Source organism: Theropithecus gelada, chromosome 19, assembly GCF_003255815.1.
Source record: "Theropithecus gelada isolate Dixy chromosome 19, Tgel_1.0, whole genome shotgun sequence".
NCBI classification, from domain to species: domain Eukaryota; kingdom Metazoa; phylum Chordata; class Mammalia; order Primates; family Cercopithecidae; genus Theropithecus; species Theropithecus gelada.
The window spans coordinates 26,060,952-26,078,715 of NC_037687.1; the positions used below are offsets into that span (position 1 = coordinate 26,060,952).

The following is a 17,764-nucleotide window of genomic DNA, read 5'->3' on the forward strand; positions in this document are numbered from 1 at the left end:
AAAAATACAAAAAACTAGCCGGGCGAGGTGGCGGGCGCCTGTAGTCCCAGCTACTCCGGAGGCTGAGGCAGGAGAATGGCGTGAACCCGGGAGGCGGAGCTTGCAGTGAGCTGAGATCCGGCCACTGCACTCCAGCCTGGGTGACAGAGCGAGTCTCCGTCTCAAAAAAAAAAACAAAACAAAACAAAACAAAAATCAGCCGGGCCTGGTAACACATGCCTATAATCCCAGCTGCTTGAAAGGCCGAGGCGGGAGAATCACTTGAACCTGGGAGGCGGAGGTTGAAGTGAGGCAGTGAGCAGAGATCATGCCACTGCACTCCAGCCTGGGCAACAGAGCAAGACTCGCTCTCAAAAAAAAAAAAAAAAAAAAGGGACATCAGGACACAAGACGTAAGACAGGTAGAGGCTGGTGCTGCCCTTGGCCAGGTTCAGGGCCAAGGGCCTGCCATTTACAGGCTGGAATTGGGGGCTGGGCAGAGGGGGCAGAAGGGAATGATCCTGTGCCTTTCCCCAGGCCACCCGGGACCTTGCCCAGTACGACGCAGCCCATCATGAAGAATTCAAGCGCTACGAGATGCTTAAGGAACATGAGAGGCGGCGTTATCTGGAGTCACTGGGAGAGGAGCAGAGAAAGGAGGCAGAGAGGAAGCTGGAAGAGCAACAGCGCCGGCACCGCGAGCATCCCAAAGTCAATGTGCCTGTGAGCACCCCATTTGTGCCCATCCACTCCCTACCATACCCAGTTCAAACCCAACAAGAAAGCAGTTAAAGAACTACAATTTCCAGGGGCCCTTGAGGCAAAAACTTCCTGTTACTGTACCTGGCTGCCCAAGGGGCTGCTGGGAGTTGTAGTTTTCTTAGTTTTCTTGCTTGAGGGAGATGATGTTTGTTGGATGGGGGTAAAGGGATATTTGGTTTTATCCCATGGCATGCAGACTTCTTGCTCATGAGCTCCTGGCTCTCCCTTCCACAGGGCAGCCAAGCCCAGTTGAAGGAGGTGTGGGAGGAGCTGGATGGACTGGACCCCAACAGGTTTAACCCCAAGACCTTCTTCATACTGCATGGTAAGGTGGGGAGGGAGTTCCAGAGCTGGGATGAACCCTGAGACTCTGACCCTCCTGGGACCTGAATGCTAAGAGGGGTGTGTCTGTCCCAGGAGGGCTTAGTCAGGCCTAAGAGCCAAGCCTATGTCCCCTGGTTGACCAGACAGCCCTGCTTCTCCTGGCTATAAGGCTAGGATCTGCGTCGAAGGGTTGGGCCTCTGCTCTAGCAAACACTAGACCTCCGGGTTCTAAGGACAGCTGGTGTCCACTGTAAGCAAGCCAGGTTGGCTAGGCCTGGGCCCTCCTCCCACAGCAGCCCAGAAGAAACCCTGGTCCACTCTGGGAGCCCTGTCACTAGGAGTGTGTTGTTCCCTAAGAACCAGGCCTCCAGAGGCCTGGAAAGCCCTTTCTCTTTTTCTTTTTCCTTTTTTTTTTTTTGAGACGGAGTCTTGCTCTATTGCCCAGGCTGGAGTGCAGTGGTGTGCTCTCCGCTCACTGCAACCCCCTGCCCTCCGCCTCCCACGTTCAAGTGATTCTCCTGCCTCAGCCTCCTGAGTAGCTGGGATTACAGGCATGTACCACCATGCCCGGCTAATTTTTGTACTTTTAGTAGAGACGCCGTTTCAGCATGTTGGCCAGGCTGGTCTCGAACTTCCAACCTCATGTGATCTGCCCCCCCTCCGCCTCCCAAAGTGCTAGGATTACAGGCGTGAGTCATTGTGCCTGGCCTGGAAAGACCTTTCTGTATGGTGGGTCAAAGGCACACTCCCTGCAAGTCTGTCTCTTCCTGTCTGGAAGTGTGGCCTGGGGTTGCCAAGCCCCCTCAGATATGCCCGGCACGCTGTCCCAGAATCTGCCGCTCGTCAGAAGAGCTTAGCAAGGCCTAACTCATTCATTCAGCAAACCTTTCCTAAGGTCCCACTAAGGACCAAGCCTTGTCAAGACCCTGTGGATACAACTGTCAACAAAACAAAGTACCTCCCCCTCAGAGCCAGTGATCAGGCACACAGATCATACCACACTTTAGTAACTCCAAGAGACTGAACAGTATGAGAGGTGCTAGCATTTTACGTAAGCTGCCAATTAAATTAACGTACTATTGAAAACAAGATGCGTCCTGGGCTGGGTGCAGTGGCTCATGTCTGTAATCCCAGCACTTTGATAGACCGAGGTGGAAGATGGCTTGAGCCCAGGAATTCAAGACCAGCCTGGACAACAAAGTGAGACCCTGTCTCTATTTAAGAAAAAAAAAAAAAAAGTAGACCAGGCATGGTGGCTTACGCCTATAATCCCAGCACTTTGGGAGGTTGAGGTGGGAGGATCACCTGAGGTCAGGAGTTCAAGACCAGCCTGGCCAACATGGTGAAACCCCATCTCTACAAAAATACCAAAATTAGGTGGGCATGATCGTAGGTGCCTGTAATCCCAGCTACTCAGGAGGCCGAGGTGGGGAAATCACTTGAACCCAGGAGGTGGAGGTTGCAGTGAGCCAAGATTGTGCCATCGCACTGCAGTCTGGGTGACGGGGCAAGACTCCATCTCAAAAAAACAAAAAAATAAAAGTTAAAAATTAAATAAATAAAGATGCATCCCTATTTCAGGGGTGATAAAATAGAAGAACACAAAAGTGCATCTCAGAATCAATGAAGGTTCTAAGCCGGGTGTGTTGGCTCACTCCTGTAATCCCAACACTTTGGGAGGCCGAGGCAGGCAGGCCCCTTGAGGCCAGGAGTTGGAGACTAGCCTGGCCAACATGGCAAAACCCAGTCTCTACTAAAAATACAAAAAAAAAAAAAAAATTAACCAGGCATGGTAGTGCTCGCCTATAGTCCCAGCTACTCAGAAGGTTGAGGCAGGAGAATCGCTGGAGCCCGGGAGGCAGAAGTCGGGGGTTGCAGTGAGCTGAGATCCCGCCACTGCACTCCAGCCTGGGCAACAGAGCGAGACTCTGTCTCAAAAAACAATAAAAAGTAAAAAAGAATCGAAGAAGATTCTGTAGTGGGGTCTCAGGTAGTGATATGTGCTACCTCGAAGCCTCGACCACCCAGGTTCAAGTGATCCTCCCCCCTCAGCCTCCCGGGTAGCTGGGACCACAGGCACACACCACTATGCCTGGCTAATTTTTTTAATTTTTAGTAAAGGCAAGGTTTTACCATATTGCCCAGGCTGGTCTCAAACTCCTATGCTCAAACAATCCACCTATCTTGGCCTCCCGAAGTGCTGGGGTTACAGGCATGAGCCATCCCACTGGGCACCACCCTGCCCTTTTTTTTTTTTTTTTTTTTTTTGGAGACAGGATCTTGCTATGTTGCCCATGCTGGACTCAAACTCCAGGCCTCAAACAATCCTCCTGCCTCAGTCGCCTGAGTAGCTGAGACTGCAGACGTGTGCCACTGCGCCCAGTTTTAAACATGTTTAATTGTACAGTTCAATAGTATTAAGTATATTTACACTGTCATGCAACCAATTCTGAGAGCGCATCATCTCGCACAACGGAAACTATCCATTAAACCACTCGCCTTCCCCTTCTCCCCCGCTCTCTAGCAACCACCATTCTATTTTCTGTCTCTATGATTTTGACTCTTTTAGGTACTTCATATGAGTAGAATCTTTTAGTATTTGTCGTGTGTGTGTGTGTGTGTGTGTGTGTGTATTTGGCTTATTTCACTTCGCATAATGTTGAGGAACTGAAGTTTTCATTCTCCTGGATATTAATTTATATTTCAATTGCCCCATGTGGCTAGTGGCTGCTGTACTGGAGTTGGAGTCCCAGCACAGCTCTAGAGAGGACATTTGGGCTGGACACGGTGGCTCACACCTGTAATCCCAGCACTTTGGGAGGCCGAGGTGGGTGGATCCCCTGAGCCCAGAAGTTCAAGACCAGCCTGGGCAACATGGCACAAACCCATCTCTAAAATAAAATACAAAAATTAGCTGGGTGTGGTGGCGTGCATCTGTAGTCCCAGCTACTTGGGAGGCAGAGGTGGGAGGATCACTTGAGCCCAGGAATTCCAAGCTGTAGTGGGCTATGAACACACCAGTGCACTCCAGCCTGGGCAACAGAGTGAGACCCTGTCTCAAAAAAAATTAAAAATAGGCCGGGCGTAGTGGCTCACGCCTGTAATCCCAGCACTTTGGGAGGCCGAGGCAGGCGGATCACGAGCTCAAGAGATCGAGATCATCCTGGCCAACATGGTGAAACCCCGTCTCTACTAAAAATACAAAAATTAGCTGGGCGTGGTGATGCGCGCCTGTAGTCCCAGCTACTCTGGAGGCTGAGGCAGGAGAATCACTTGAACAGTGGAGGTTGCAGTGAGCTGAGATCACGCCACTGACCTCTAGCCTGGCGACAGAGTGAGACTCCGTCTCAAAAATAAATAAATAGGCCGGGCGCGGTGGCTCAAGCCTGTAATCCCAGCACTTTGGGAGGCTGAGACGGGCGGATCACGAGGTCAGGAGATCGAGACCATCCTGGCTGACACGGTGAAACCCCGTCTCTACTAAAAAATACAAAAACTTAGCCGGGCGAGGTGGCGGGCGCCTGTAGTCCCAGCTACTCGGGAGGCTGAGGCAGGAGAATGGCGTAAACCCAGGAGGTGGAGCTTGCAGTGAGCTGAGATCTGGCCACTGCACTCCAGCCTGGGCGACAGAGCGAGACTCCGTCTCAAAAAAAAAAAATTAAAAAAAAAAAAAAAAATTAATTAATTAATTAATTAACAATAGGCCGTGTGCGGTGGCTCACCCCTGTAATCCCAGCACTTTGGGAAGCCAAGGCAGGTGGATCCCTTGAGCCCAGGAGTTCAAGACCAGCCTGGGCAACATGGCAAAACCCCATCTCTGCAAAAACAAATACAAAAATTAGCTGGGTGTGGTGGCGTGCGTCTGTAGTCCCAGCTACTTGGGAGGCTGAGATGGGAGGATCACCTGAGCTGAGGAGTTCAAGGCTTCAGTGAGCTATGAACACACCAGTGCACTCCAGCCTGGGTAACAGGGTGAGACCCTGTCTCAAAATTTTAAAAAAAAACCTTATTTAATCTTTTTAATCTGGCAGTCCCTACAGACCAGAATAGGTTCAGAGGAACTCCCTATACCTTTTTTCTTTTTCTTTTTTTTTTTTTTATTTTTAGAGATGGGGTTTCACCTTTGTCACCCAGGCTGGAGTGCAATGGTGTGATCATGACTCACTGCAGCCCAGACCTCTTGGGCTCAAGTGATTCTCCCACCTCAACCTCTAGAGTAGCTGGGATCATAGGTGCACACCACCATGCCCAGCCAATTTTTAATTTTTTTTTTTTTTTTTTTTTTGAGACAGAGTCCAGGCTGGAGTGCAATGGCGCGCTCTCAGCTCACCGCAACCTCCGCCTCCCAGGTTCAAGCTATTCTCCTGCCTCAGCCTCCTGAGTAGCTGGGACTACAGGCAGTTGGCATTATGCCTGACTAATTTTTGTATTTTTGTAGAGACAGGGTTTTACCATGTTGGCCAGGCTGGTCTTGAACTCCTGACTTCAGGTGATCCCCCTGCCTCGGCCTCCCAAAGTGCTGGGATTACAGGCGTGAACCACCGTGCCCGGCCCACTTTTTTCCTTTTTTTTCTTTCTTTTTTTTTTTTTTTTTTTGTAGAGACGGGGTCTAGCCATCTTTTCTAAGCTGGTCTCGAACTTGTGTGCTCAAGTAATCCTCTTGCCTTAGCCTTCCAAAGTACTGGGATTACAGGCATGAGTCCCTAAGTTCGGCCCCTACATTTTCTTTAATCCTAATCAATTTAAATTTAAACAGCCCATGTGGCTAGCGGCTACTGTATTGGACAGCACAGATCCAGAGTTGAGGCAGAGGAGACCCCCAGGCCTGAGCCCTAGGCCGCACTAGCACAGGGAGGTCAGGAAGAGGATGGAGCCGTCAAAGGAGATGGAGGGGCAGCCAGAGAGGACAGAATCATGTTCTGGAAGTCAAGGGCAGAAAGTCAAGTCAGATGCAGGCAGAAAATGAACCACGGGATTTGCAAGATGAGGGTTCCTGGCCTCCTCCGCAGGAGCAAGATTGTGCTTGTCTGAGGGAGCCCAGGAAGGAGGAGGGCCGGTGGTGACAGTGAGTGTGGCTGACCGAGCCTGAAGCCCTGCAGCTGTGGGGTCTACATTGGTAGGAGAGGCTCTCCCTGACGACTGGAGTCGGCACTGGCCTGGTTCTCTGGGAAGCAGAGGTCCCTGATAACCCTGGAGCTGACTCTGTGTCCAGAGCACTGGATGCCAGGGCCAGAGAATCCTGCATGACAGTGACCCAAGCATGTTTCCTCAAACCCTCTTTTTCATCTATTCCATTCTCAGCCCCCTGGTTGCTAGGCAGTGGCCCTAGCAACGGGCCTAGTGGGGTGCTAAAGCCTGGGGGCCACCGTTCCACCGCGCGAGATCTGTAGTTACCTGTCCTCTGATAACAGACCCCACATCCGCCCCAAGTTTCTTCACCAGGGACCTGACGCACCCCGTCCTCGGTCACCTGAGATACCTTGCTATATCCTTCCCTTCAGATATCAACAGTGATGGTGTCCTGGACGAGCAGGAGCTGGAGGCCCTCTTCACCAAGGAGGTGAGCATCTTGGAAGCCTCGGGCACCTGGAGGGACTCCCAGATCAGCCACTTATTTCCTCCTTGCAGTCCCCTTAAATCCTCCTGGATGGGAGTTCAGTGAAAACTACAACTCCCATCACCCCTGGGGCAAAAACAGCTGCCAGGAGTGGTGTAGTGCCCAAAGGACTGCTGGGAGTTGAAGTTGTCGGGTTGTGTGTCTAACGAGGAAGGGGTAGCCTGGGAATGAGCTCGCTCGGGACCTCTCAATGCCGTCTGCCTCTCCCTTGCTCCTGCAGCTGGAGAAGGTGTACGACCCAAAGAATGAGGAGGACGACATGCGGGAGATGGAGGAGGAGCGGCTGCGCATGCGGGAGCACGTGATGAAGAATGTGAGGGGGGAGCCGGGCGGGGGGCCAGGCGGGGGAGAAGACGGGGCCCCAGCTCTGTCACTCACCCTTATCTGGCTCCCCAGGTGGACACCAACCAGGACCGCCTCGTGACCCTGGAGGAGTTCCTCACATCCACTCAGAGGAAGGAGTTTGGGGACACCGGGGAGGGCTGGGAGGTGAGAACATGGGGGATACTCGGGGTCCTGAACCTCTCTCTCTTCCAGCCATGACCTTTCTTTCAGAGTCTCAGGCCCCTTCTCTTTTCCTCTGGGTCTCCGGCCATTCTCCTGGGTCACTGCATCCCTATCTCTGGGGCTCTGTTCTCCCCTGTCTCTAGGACTCTTTCTAATTTTTGTTTATTTATTTATTTGTTTAATTTTGTTTATTTATTTTGAGATGGAGTCTCACTCCGTTGCCCAGGCTGGAGTGCAGTGATGTGATCTCGGCTCACTGCAACCTCCATCTCCCAAGTTCAAGCAGTTCTCCCGCCTCAGCCTCCTGAGTAGCTGGGGTTACAGGTGCGTGCTACCACACCTGGCTGATTTTTTTTTTTTTTTTTTTTTTTGAGACGGAGTCTCGCTCTGCCGCCCAGGCTGGAGTGCAGTGGCCGGATCTCAGCTCACTGCAAGCTCCACCTCCCGGGTTCACGCCATTCTCCTGCCTCAGCCTCCCGAGTAGCTGGGACTACAGGCGCCCGCCATCTCGCCCGGCTAGTTTTTTGTATTTTTTAGTAGAGACGGGGTTTCACCGTGTTCGCCAGGATGGTCTTGATCTCCTGACCTCATGATCCGCCCGTCTCGGCCTCCCAAAGTGCTGGGATTACAGGCTTGAGCCACCGCGCCTGGCTGATTTTTGTATTTTTAATAGAGACAGGGTTTCACCATGTTGGCCAGGCTGGTCTCAAACTCCTGACCTCAGGTGATCCACCCACGTTGGCTTCCCAAAGTGCTAGGATTAGAGGCGTGATTTTTGTTTGTTTGTTTTGTTTTGTTTTGTTTTTAAGAAAGGCTCTTGGCCGGGCGCGGTGGCTCAAGCTTGTAATCCCAGCACTTTGGGAGGCCGAGACGGGCGGATCACGAGGTCGGGAGATCGAGACCATCCTGGCTAACACGGTGAAACCCCGTCTCTACTAAAAAATACAAAAAACTAGCCGGGCGAGGTGGCGGGCTCCTGTAGTCCCAGCTACTCGGGAGGCTGAGGCAGGAGAATGGCATAAACCCGGGAGGCGGAGCTTGCAGTGAGCTGAGATCCGGCCACAGCACTCCAGCCTGGGCGACAGAGCCAGACTCCGTCTCAAAAAAAAAAAAAAAATACAAAAAGAAAGGCTCTTGCTCTGTCACATAGGCTGGAGCCCAGTGGTGCGATCTTGGCTCACTGCAACCTCCGCCTCTTGGATTCAAGCGATCCTCCTACCTCAGCCTCTTGAGTAGCTGGAATTACAGGCGTGAGCCACCACGCCTGGCTAAGTTTTATTATTTTTTGTAGAAACGGGGTTTTGCCATATTGGCCAGGCTGCTCTAGAACTGCTGGACTCGCCGGGCGCGGTGGCTCAAGCCTGTAATCCCAGCACTTTGGGAGGCCGAGACGGGCGGATCACGAGGTCAGGAGATCGAGACCATCCTGGCTAACACGGTGAAACCCCATCTCTACTAAAAAATACAAAAAACTAGCCGGGCAAGGTGGCGGGCGCCTGTAGTCCCAGCTACTCGGGAGGCTGAGGCGGGAGAATGGCGTAAACCCGGGAGGCGGAGCTTGCAGTGAGCTGAGATCCGGCCATTGCACTCCAGCCTGGGCGACAGAGCGAGACTCCGTCTCAAAAAAAAAAAGAACTGCTGGACTCAAGCGATCCACCTGACCTGGCCTCCCTAGGTGCTGGGATTACAGGTGTGCACAACCACACCACACCTGGCTGATTTTTGTATTTTTTGGTAGAGACGGGGTTTTGCCATGTTGGCCAGGCTGCTCTCAAACTCCTGGACTCAAGCTATCCACCCTCCTCAGCCTCCCAAAGTGCTGGGATTACCCAGGCTGGAGTGCAGGGGTGGTATCATGGCCCACTGCAGCTTCAGACTCCTGTCCTTCAAACTCCTGTCCTGATCCTCCTGCCTGAGCCTTCTTATTAGCTGGGACAACAGGCGCATGCCAGCATGCCCAGCTAATCTAGCTCATTCTTTTATTTTTTTATTTATTTATATTTTTTGAGACAGGGTCTCCTGTCACCCAGGCTGGAGTGCAGTGGCATAATCATAGTTCACTGTGGCCTTGAATTCCTGGGTGCAGGTGATCCTCCTTCCTTAGCCTCTTGAGTAACTGGAACTACAGGCACATGCCACTATGCCCAGCTAATCTAGGTCTCTATTTTATTTATTTATTTATTTATTTATTTATTTATTTTTGAATACAGAAATTTGCTCTTGTTGCCCAGGCTGGAGTGCAATGGTGCGATCTCAGCTCACTGTAAACTCCACCTCCCAGGTTCAAGCAATTCTCCTGCCTCAGCCTCCTGAGTAGCTGGGATTACAGGCGTGCACCACCACACCCGGCTAATTTTGTATTTTTGGTAGAGACGGGCTTTCTACATATTGGTCAGGCTGGTCTCAAACTCCCGACCTCAGATGATCCACCCACCTCGGCCTCCCAAAGTGCTGGGATTACAGGCGTGAGCCACGGTGCCCGGCCTTGTCTCTCAGTCTTTATCCCACTCCCACCTCCCACTTGGGCCTCTTTGACCACCCACATGGCCCTGGCCTCCCAGCCTCTTCTAAACCTCCCCCATTGGCATAACCCTCTCCAACGTGGGTGGGCCGAGGTTGGACCTGTGCCCCTGATGACCCTTTTGCCCACCTGCAGACAGTGGAGATGCACCCTGCCTACACCGAGGAAGAGCTGAGGCGCTTCGAAGAGGAGCTGGCTGCCCGGGAGGCAGAGCTGAATGCCAAGGCCCAGCGCCTCAGCCAGGAGACAGAGGCTCTAGGGCGGTCCCAGGGCCGCCTGGAGGCCCAGAAGAGAGAGCTGCAGCAGGTGACGGGGGGGAAGCTGCTTCCATCCACTGAATCTCTGGCCACCCTTGTCCGTGTCCCCATGGGTGTCCAGAAGCTGGGAAGGCCTGTGGCCACCATGTTAATCACTGGGGGAGCCTCAAGTATTCACCGCCATCTTGAGTAAGGGCAGACGTTTTCCTGTCTCTGACAGCTCTGTGGCTGCCATGTTAGATAAGGGCAGTTAGCCTGTAAGTGAGGAGGGAAATGCCCAGGAGGGGGAGAAGAGCAGACTCAGCCAGGGATGGGTGAGAGCTTCCCTGTCCCAAAGCAGGACCCAAGCCGTGGCTGGAGGGAGAACTGGATCCTTGACTATCATTAAGCCTGACTGTCAATGAAAGAAAAACTGAGGCCCACGGAGAAGGGATTGGCCAGTGACCACTTAGCATGTTGCTGTGAAGTCTGAGTTTGGGGACTGAGGCCTGAGTACTTGCAGTGCCAGCGTCACACCCTCTTGTGTGTGTGACCCCTCACCTCCCGCAGGCCGTGCTGCACATGGAGCAGCGAAAGCAGCAGCAGCAGCAGCAGCAGCAGCAGGGCCACAAAGCCCCGGCCGCCCACCCCGAGGGGCAGCTCAAGTTCCACCCAGACACAGGTGCTGGCCCTTATCTGGGGAGGAGGGGCTGCAGGGCTGGACCCCTGGGTCTGAGGTTGGAGGGGCTGGGGCCTGGACTCCCAGATCCGAGGGAAGAGAGGCTGGGGGCCCAGTCTTCTGGGTTTGAGGGAGGAGGGACTGGGGCCTGGACTCCCAGGTCGGAGGGAGGAGGGACTGGGGGCCCAGACTCCTAGGTCTGAGGGAGGAGGGGATGGGGGCCTGGACCCCTGGTTGTGAGGGAGGAGGGGCTGGGCCTGGACTCCTGGGTCTGAGGGAGGAGGGGCTGGGGGTTGGGACCCCTGGGTCTGAGGGAGGAGGGGCTGGGGGTTGGGACTCCTGGGTCTGAGGGAGGAGGGACTGGGGGTTGGGACCCCTGGGTCTGAGGGAGGAGGAGCTGGGCCTGGACTCCTGAGTGTGAGTGAGGAGGGCCTGGGGGTTGGAGCTGGGACTCCTGGGTCTGAGTGAGGAGGGACTGGGGGCTGGGACCCCTGGTTGTGAGGGAGGAGGGACTGGGGGCTGGGACCCCTGGTTGTGAGGGAGGAGGGACTGGGGGTTGGGACCCCTGGGTGTGAGGGAAGAGGGGCTGGGCCTCCGGGGGCCTGGGGGAGGAGGGGTTGGGATGTCCTGTGCCACCATTCCCTCCCTCCATTTCCAGACGATGCACCCGTCCCAGCTCCAGCCGGTGACCAGAAGGAGGTGGATGCTTCAGAAAAGAAACTTGTTGAGCAGCTCCCTGAGGTTGAGGTGCCCCAGCATCTGTGATCCTCCGGGACCCCAGCCCTCTGGATTCCTGATGCTCCAAGGAGGCTGATGGGCGCTGGGTGAAGTGGCACAGTCAGCTTCCCTAGGGGCCGGTGTCATGTTGTGCTCCTGGGGCGGGAGCACGGGCTGGCATTTCATGCACTGCTGCCCCTCCAGGTCCGCCTGTCTCCACTCTCACAGCCTCCGAGTCTGTGGCCCTTCCCTTCTGTCCTCCTCCGAGGGGCCTGCCTTCTCTCGTGTCCAGTGAGGTGCTCAATGATAGGCTTAACTTAGGGAAGGCCCCTTCCCTTCTCGTCTATCCCAAGAGGGTCTGCTGTGAGCCTGCGTTCCTAGGTGGCGGGGCCTCAGCTGCCTGGGTTGTGGCCGCGCCAGCATCCTGTATGCCCACAGCTACTGGAATCCCCCTGCTGCTCCGGGCCAAGTTTCTGGTTGATTAATGAGGGCATGGGGTGGTCCCTCGAGACCTTCCCCTACCTTTTGTGGAACCAGTGATTCCTCAAAGAGAGTGTCCCCTCCACAGCTGGGTGCCAGGGGCCGGGGATCCTCAGTGTAGCTGGTGAACCCTGATACCAGGAGCCCGGGCCTCCCTGAACCCCTGGCTTCCAGACAGCTCATTGCCAGCCTCCTCCTGGACCTCTTGGCCCCCAGCCCCTTCCCCACACAGCCCCAGAAGGGTCCCAGAGCTGACCCCACTCCAGGACCTGGTCCCAGCCCCTCAGTCTCATCTGGAGCCCCTGAAGGCCTGTCCCACCCACATTTCTGGCCTCATCTGACACTGCTCCGCGGCCTGCTGCGTGTCCTGCTCCGTGCTCCGGTTCCATCTAAATATACTTTCTGGAACAAACGCATGGCTCCGTGCCTGTGTATCTGTACCGGTCCCTCCAGAACGCTCTTGCCACATCACCTGCTGGAGGCCTCATCTTTGAAGACTGGATTCAAGCGTCGCTTCTGAGAGGCTCAATCCTGGTATCTTTCCGTCGGCCCCTGATGAGTCTGCAGCCTTCACATAGGGTCCCTTCAGCCACAAGGACAGAAAACCCAAACCTGGGATTAAGCTTTTTTTTTTTTTTTAAGATGGAGTCTCACTCTGTCACCCAGGCTGGAGTGGAGTGCAGTGGTGCAATCTCAGCTCACTGTAACCTCTGCCTTTTGGGTTCCAGCGATTCTCCTGCCTCAGCCTCCCAAGTAGCTGGGACTACAGGCACCCGCCACACGCCCGGCTAATTTGTTGTATTTTTTTTTTTTTTAGTAGAAATGGGGTTTCACTGTGTTAGCCAGGATGGTCTTGATCTCCTGACCTCGTGATCCGCCTGCCTGGGCCTCCCAAAGTGCTGGGATTACAGGCGTGAGCCACCACACCCAGCCAGGAGCATTTGTTTAAATGAAATTCTGGCCAGGCACAGTGGTTCATGCCTATAAGGCCAGCACTTTGGAGGCCGGGGGTGGCGGGGTGGGGGGTTTCAGGAGAGGATGACAGGAGGATGACTCAAGCTCAGAGCTCGAGACCAGCCTGGGCAACATAGCAAGACCCCATCTCTACAAAAAAAAAAAAAAGGCAAAAATTAGCTGGGTGTTGTGGCATACACCTGTGGTCCCGGCTACTCAGAAGGCTAAGGGCAGAAGAATTGCTTGGGCATGGAAGGTCAGGGCTGCAGTGAGCCATGACCACGACACTGCACTCCAGCCTGGGAGACAGGGCGAGACCCTTTCTCGAGAAAAAACTAATAACCCAGGTGCAGTGGCTCATGCCTATAATCCCAACGCTTCAGGAGGCCAAGGAGGAAGGATCTTTTGAGCCCAGGAGTTTGAAGCCAACCTGGGCAATATAGGGAGACCCTGTCTCTGTGTAAATAAATAAATAAATAGGGCCAGGCACAGTCACAACTATGATCCCAGCACTTTGGGAGGCCGATGTGGGCGGATCACTTGAGAGCAGGAATTCAGGCCCAGCCTGGGCAACATGATGAAACCCCGTCTCTACAAAAAATACCAAAATTAGGTGGGCATGGTGGGGCACACCTGTAATCCCAGCTACTCAGGAAGGCTGAGGCCCAAGAATCACGAACCCAGGAGGCAGAAGTTGCAGTGAGCCGAGATCACACTTCTGCACGCCAGCCGGGGTGACAGAGCAAGACCCCGTCTCTAAAAAGAAAAAATATTAGCTGTATGTGGTGGCACATGCCTGTAAGTCCCAGCTACTTGGGAGACTGAGGTGAAGGGATTGCCTGGGCCTGGAAAGCCATGATTGCAACACTGCACATCAGCGTGGGTGACCAAGCGGTACTCTGTCTCAGAACAAAACAAAACGAAAATACACATTCCCTGGAATGTCCTGGGAAGCTATATGTATGTCATGCCCTCCCAGCTGCACCTCAACAATGACCGTAGCAAACAGCTACAGCCTCTCTTTGCTTCTCTCAGAAAATGAGGAGAGCTGAGCCTCAGTGACTGAATCTGGAAAATGGTCCTAAATGGTGTTCTGTGAAAAGTTCATATAGGCAAAGCGATCCCCAAATGCCAAAGGAGCCAAGAAACCAAAGAATGAGGCCCACACATCTAGTTTGTCAATACAGGGTGGTTTATTAGGGGGAAACTTACAGAGTGTGGTCTTGGCCGGGTGCCGTGGCTCACGCCTGGAATCCGAACACTTTGGGAGGCCGAGGCAGGTGGATCACTTGAGGTCAGGAGTTCGAGACCAGCCTGACTGACATGGTGAAACTCTTGTCTCTACTAAAAATACAAAAATTAGCCGGGTGTGGTGGCGGGTGCCTGTAATCCCAGCTACTCAAGAGGCTGAGGCAGGAGAATCACTTGAACCCAGGAGGCAGAGGCTGCAGTGAACTGAGATCATGCCCCTGCACTCCAGCCTGGGCTGGAAAGCAAGACTCCATCTGGGGGAAAAAAAAAGAAGTATCGTCTTGGGCAGCAGCAAGATGACAGATCACGCCCTGCAACCCCCGTACTCAGGGCTTCTATCTCGAGGAAAGTATATCTGTGCTCTGGAAGGAAAGCGTAGGTGGCTCTGGACGATACATCTTGTGATGGATGTGACAACATCAAGGCTTGTTCCGGAGGAAAGGCTGGTAAATACGTGTTTCTACATAAAGAGTAACACATCTGCTAGACATTTTGGAGGCATTCCCAGGTTTGGGTTAGTCAGAAGTCATACGGCGGGCTGGGTACAGGGGCTCATGCCTGTAATGCCAGCATTTTGGGAGGCTGAGGAGGGAAGACTGTTTGAGCCCAAGAGTTTGAAACCAGCCTGAACAACATAGTGAAACCCTGTCTCTTTTTTTTTGTTTTTTTCTTTTTGAGACACAGTCTCACTCTTATCGCTCAGGCTGGAGTGCAGTGGCTCGATCTTGGCTCTCTGCAACCTCCGCCTCCTGGGTTCAAGTGATTCTCCTGCCTCAGCCTGCTGAGTAACTGGGATTACAGGCGCCCACCACCACGCCCGGCTAATTTTTGTATTTTTAGTAGAGACAGGTTTCGCCACATTGGCCAGGCCAGTTTCAAACTCCTGTCTTCAGGTAATCTGCCCACCTCAGCCTCCCAAAGTGCTGGGATTACAGGCATGAGCCACTGTGCCAGGTCAACCATGTCTCTCTCTGTTTTTTTTTTTTTTTTGATACGGAGTCTCGCTCTGTCCCCCAGACTGGAGTGCAATGGCACGGTCTCGGCTCACTGCAACCTCCGCCTCCCGGGTTCAAGCAATTCTCCTGCCTCAGCCTCCCAAGTAGCTGAGATTACAAACCCCGTCTCTTAATAAAAGAAAAAAGTCACATGGCAGAGTAGCATTTTAAAATAAAGTCACAAGGCTAGGCATGGTGGCTCATGCCTGTAATCTCAGCACTTTGGGAGGCTGAGGCGGGTGAATCACCCAAGGTCGGGAGTTTGAGACCAGCCTGACCAACATGGAGAAACCCTGTCTCTACTGAAAATACAAAATTACCCGGGCGTGGTGGTGCATGCCCGTAATCCCAGTTGCTCAGAAGGTTGAGGCAGGAGAATCGCTTGAACCCAGGAGGCGGAGGTTGTGGTAAGCCAAGATTGCACCATTGCACTCCAGCCTGGACAACAAAAGCAAAACTCCGTCTTAAAAAAATAAATAAATAAATAACATTAAACTAAGTCACTCAGGCTCACGCCTATAACCTAGCAATTTGGGAGGCCGCAGCAGGTGGATCACTTGAGGTCAGGAGTTTGGAACCAGCCCGGCCAACATGGCAAAACCTCATTTCTACTAAAAATACAAATTAGCTGGGCGTGGTGATGGGCTCCTGTAATCCCAGCTACTTGAGAGGCTGAGGCAGGAGAATTGCTTGAACCCAGGAGGCAGAGGTTGCAGTGAGTGAGCTGAAATTGTGTCACTGCACTCCAGCCTGGGTGACAGAGCAAGACTCCGTCTCAAAAAAAAAGGAACCATGTTCTAGTGTATGGGGTAAGTGGATTGTTTCGGCCCCAACTCCAAGAGGATCAAGGGAGACCACTGCAGCTGCCCGAGAAATTCTCGCTCTCTGACAAGAAACACCCTACCCAGTCTGGGAAAGTTGCCAGGTCAACCCCTCCCGTTGGCTCAAGATTCTGGGAAATCCTAAAAAATGTTTGCCATTGGCCTCTTTATCAGCTCCAGTAGAAATGCGTCTGGCCAGACTTGCTTTACAATTATGCATAATGGATAGTTGGGCCAGGCTCGGTGGCTCATGCCTAGTGCTTTGGGAGGCTGAGGTGGGAGGATCACTTCAGCCCAAGAGTTGGAGGCCAGCCTAGGCAACATGGTGAGACACCATCTCTACAAAAAAGAAATTTTTTTTCTTTTCTTTTTTGAGACGGAATGTGACTCTGTCTCCCAGGCTGGAGCAATAGAGCAAGACTTTGTCTCAAATAAATAAAACCTGCAAAAAATAAATAAATAGATAAATAAAATGCCATCTTTATTTATTTATTTATTTATTTTTTGACGGAGTCTCACTCTGTCACCCAGGCTGGAGTGCAGTGTCGCAATCTCGGCTCGCTGCAAGCTCCACCTCCCGGGTTCACTCCATTCTCCTGCCTCAGTCTCCTGAGTAGCTGGGACTATAGGCGCCCGCCACCACGCCCGGCTAATTTTTGTATTTTTAGTAGAGATGAACTTTCACCATGTTGGCCAGGCTGGTCTCAAACTCTTGACCTCAGGTGATCCACCCGCCTCGGCCTCCCAAAATGCAGGGATTACAGGCGTCAGTCACTACGCCCGGCTTTTTTCTTTTTTGAGACAGAGTCTCACTCTGTTGCCCAGGCTGGAGTGCAGAGGTGCCATCATAGCTTACTGCAGCCTCAGCCTTCCCAGCTCAAGTGATCCTCCTGTTTCAGCCTCCCTAGTAGCTGGGAATACAGATGCACACCACCACACGTGGTTAATTTTTTACAGGTTGGTCTCAAACTCTTGGGCTCAAGTGATCCGCCCTCCACGGTCTCCCAGAGTGCTGGGATTACAGGCATGTGCCCGGCACATTTTCTTCTCAGTGTTTACCTTTTTGCCTCCTCTGAGGTGCTGGAGTGCAGCAATAAGAAAGTAATACTTTTTTTTTTTTGAGACCGGGTCTTCCTCTGTTGCCCAGGCCGGGGTGTAGTGGTGCGATGCTGGCTCACTGCAACATCTGCCTCCCAGATTCAAGCAATTCTCATGCCTCGGTGCCCCCCGAGGAGCTGGGACAACAGGTGTGTGCCACCACACCCAACTAAATTTTGTATTTTTTGTACAGACAGGGTTTCACTATGTTGGCCAGGCTGGCCTCGAATTCGTGGCCTCAAGTGATCCACCCGCCTCAGCCTCCCAAAGTGCAGTGATTATGGGCGTGAGCCACGGCATCTGGCATCCAGCCCAGAATTCTTATACTATTGCCATTACTACTATTATTATGGATGATGGGCATTTGTCTCAGCAGCAAACAGGAACCTGATAAAAGCTAATACATAGTAGCAAGCACTTCTACAGCACTTAGTACGTGGAGGGCCCCTCACAAGCAGGAGATCTGCCATAAATAACAATTCATTCCGTCATCACAACAACGTGCAAGGACATTACAGTCATCACCCTCATTTTGCAGATGAGGCAAATAGGGGAGGCTGAGGCACTTGCTTAAGCGCCCACAGCCAGTAAAAGGCAGAACTGGGATTTGAACCCAGGCGGGCTAGATCCAAAGTCCTGGTTCCTAGCCGGCATGTGATGTTATTTTTTGGCATTGAATTTACACTCAGAAAACTCTGGTGAACATGAGTTAATGAATAAATGTTATGCTCGCTTCTTGGCACGGGGTCTCCCTACCGCATGCTTGGTTGACACTTTCTGTGTGATCTTTAATTTCGCAAGTTTTTTTTTTTTTTTTTTTTTT

At 52.8% G+C, this 17,764-nt stretch overlaps 1 protein-coding gene across 1 annotated transcript in view; it reads left to right on the plus strand.

The window, feature by feature from the left end:
* NUCB1 (nucleobindin 1) overlaps positions 1–12,234 on the plus strand; it is a 25,665-nt gene extending 13,431 nt beyond the window's left edge. Inside the window, exons 5-12 of the mRNA XM_025365871.1 lie at positions 502–702; positions 976–1,066; positions 6,567–6,625; positions 6,903–6,995; positions 7,079–7,171; positions 9,846–10,016; positions 10,517–10,628; positions 11,284–12,234. Coding sequence (XP_025221656.1) covers positions 502–702; positions 976–1,066; positions 6,567–6,625; positions 6,903–6,995; positions 7,079–7,171; positions 9,846–10,016; positions 10,517–10,628; positions 11,284–11,390 — 927 coding nt within the window. The 3' untranslated portion in view covers positions 11,391–12,234. The remainder of the gene's footprint in view (positions 1–501; positions 703–975; positions 1,067–6,566; positions 6,626–6,902; positions 6,996–7,078; positions 7,172–9,845; positions 10,017–10,516; positions 10,629–11,283) is intronic.
* The last annotated feature ends 5,530 nt before the right edge of the window (positions 12,235–17,764 follow it).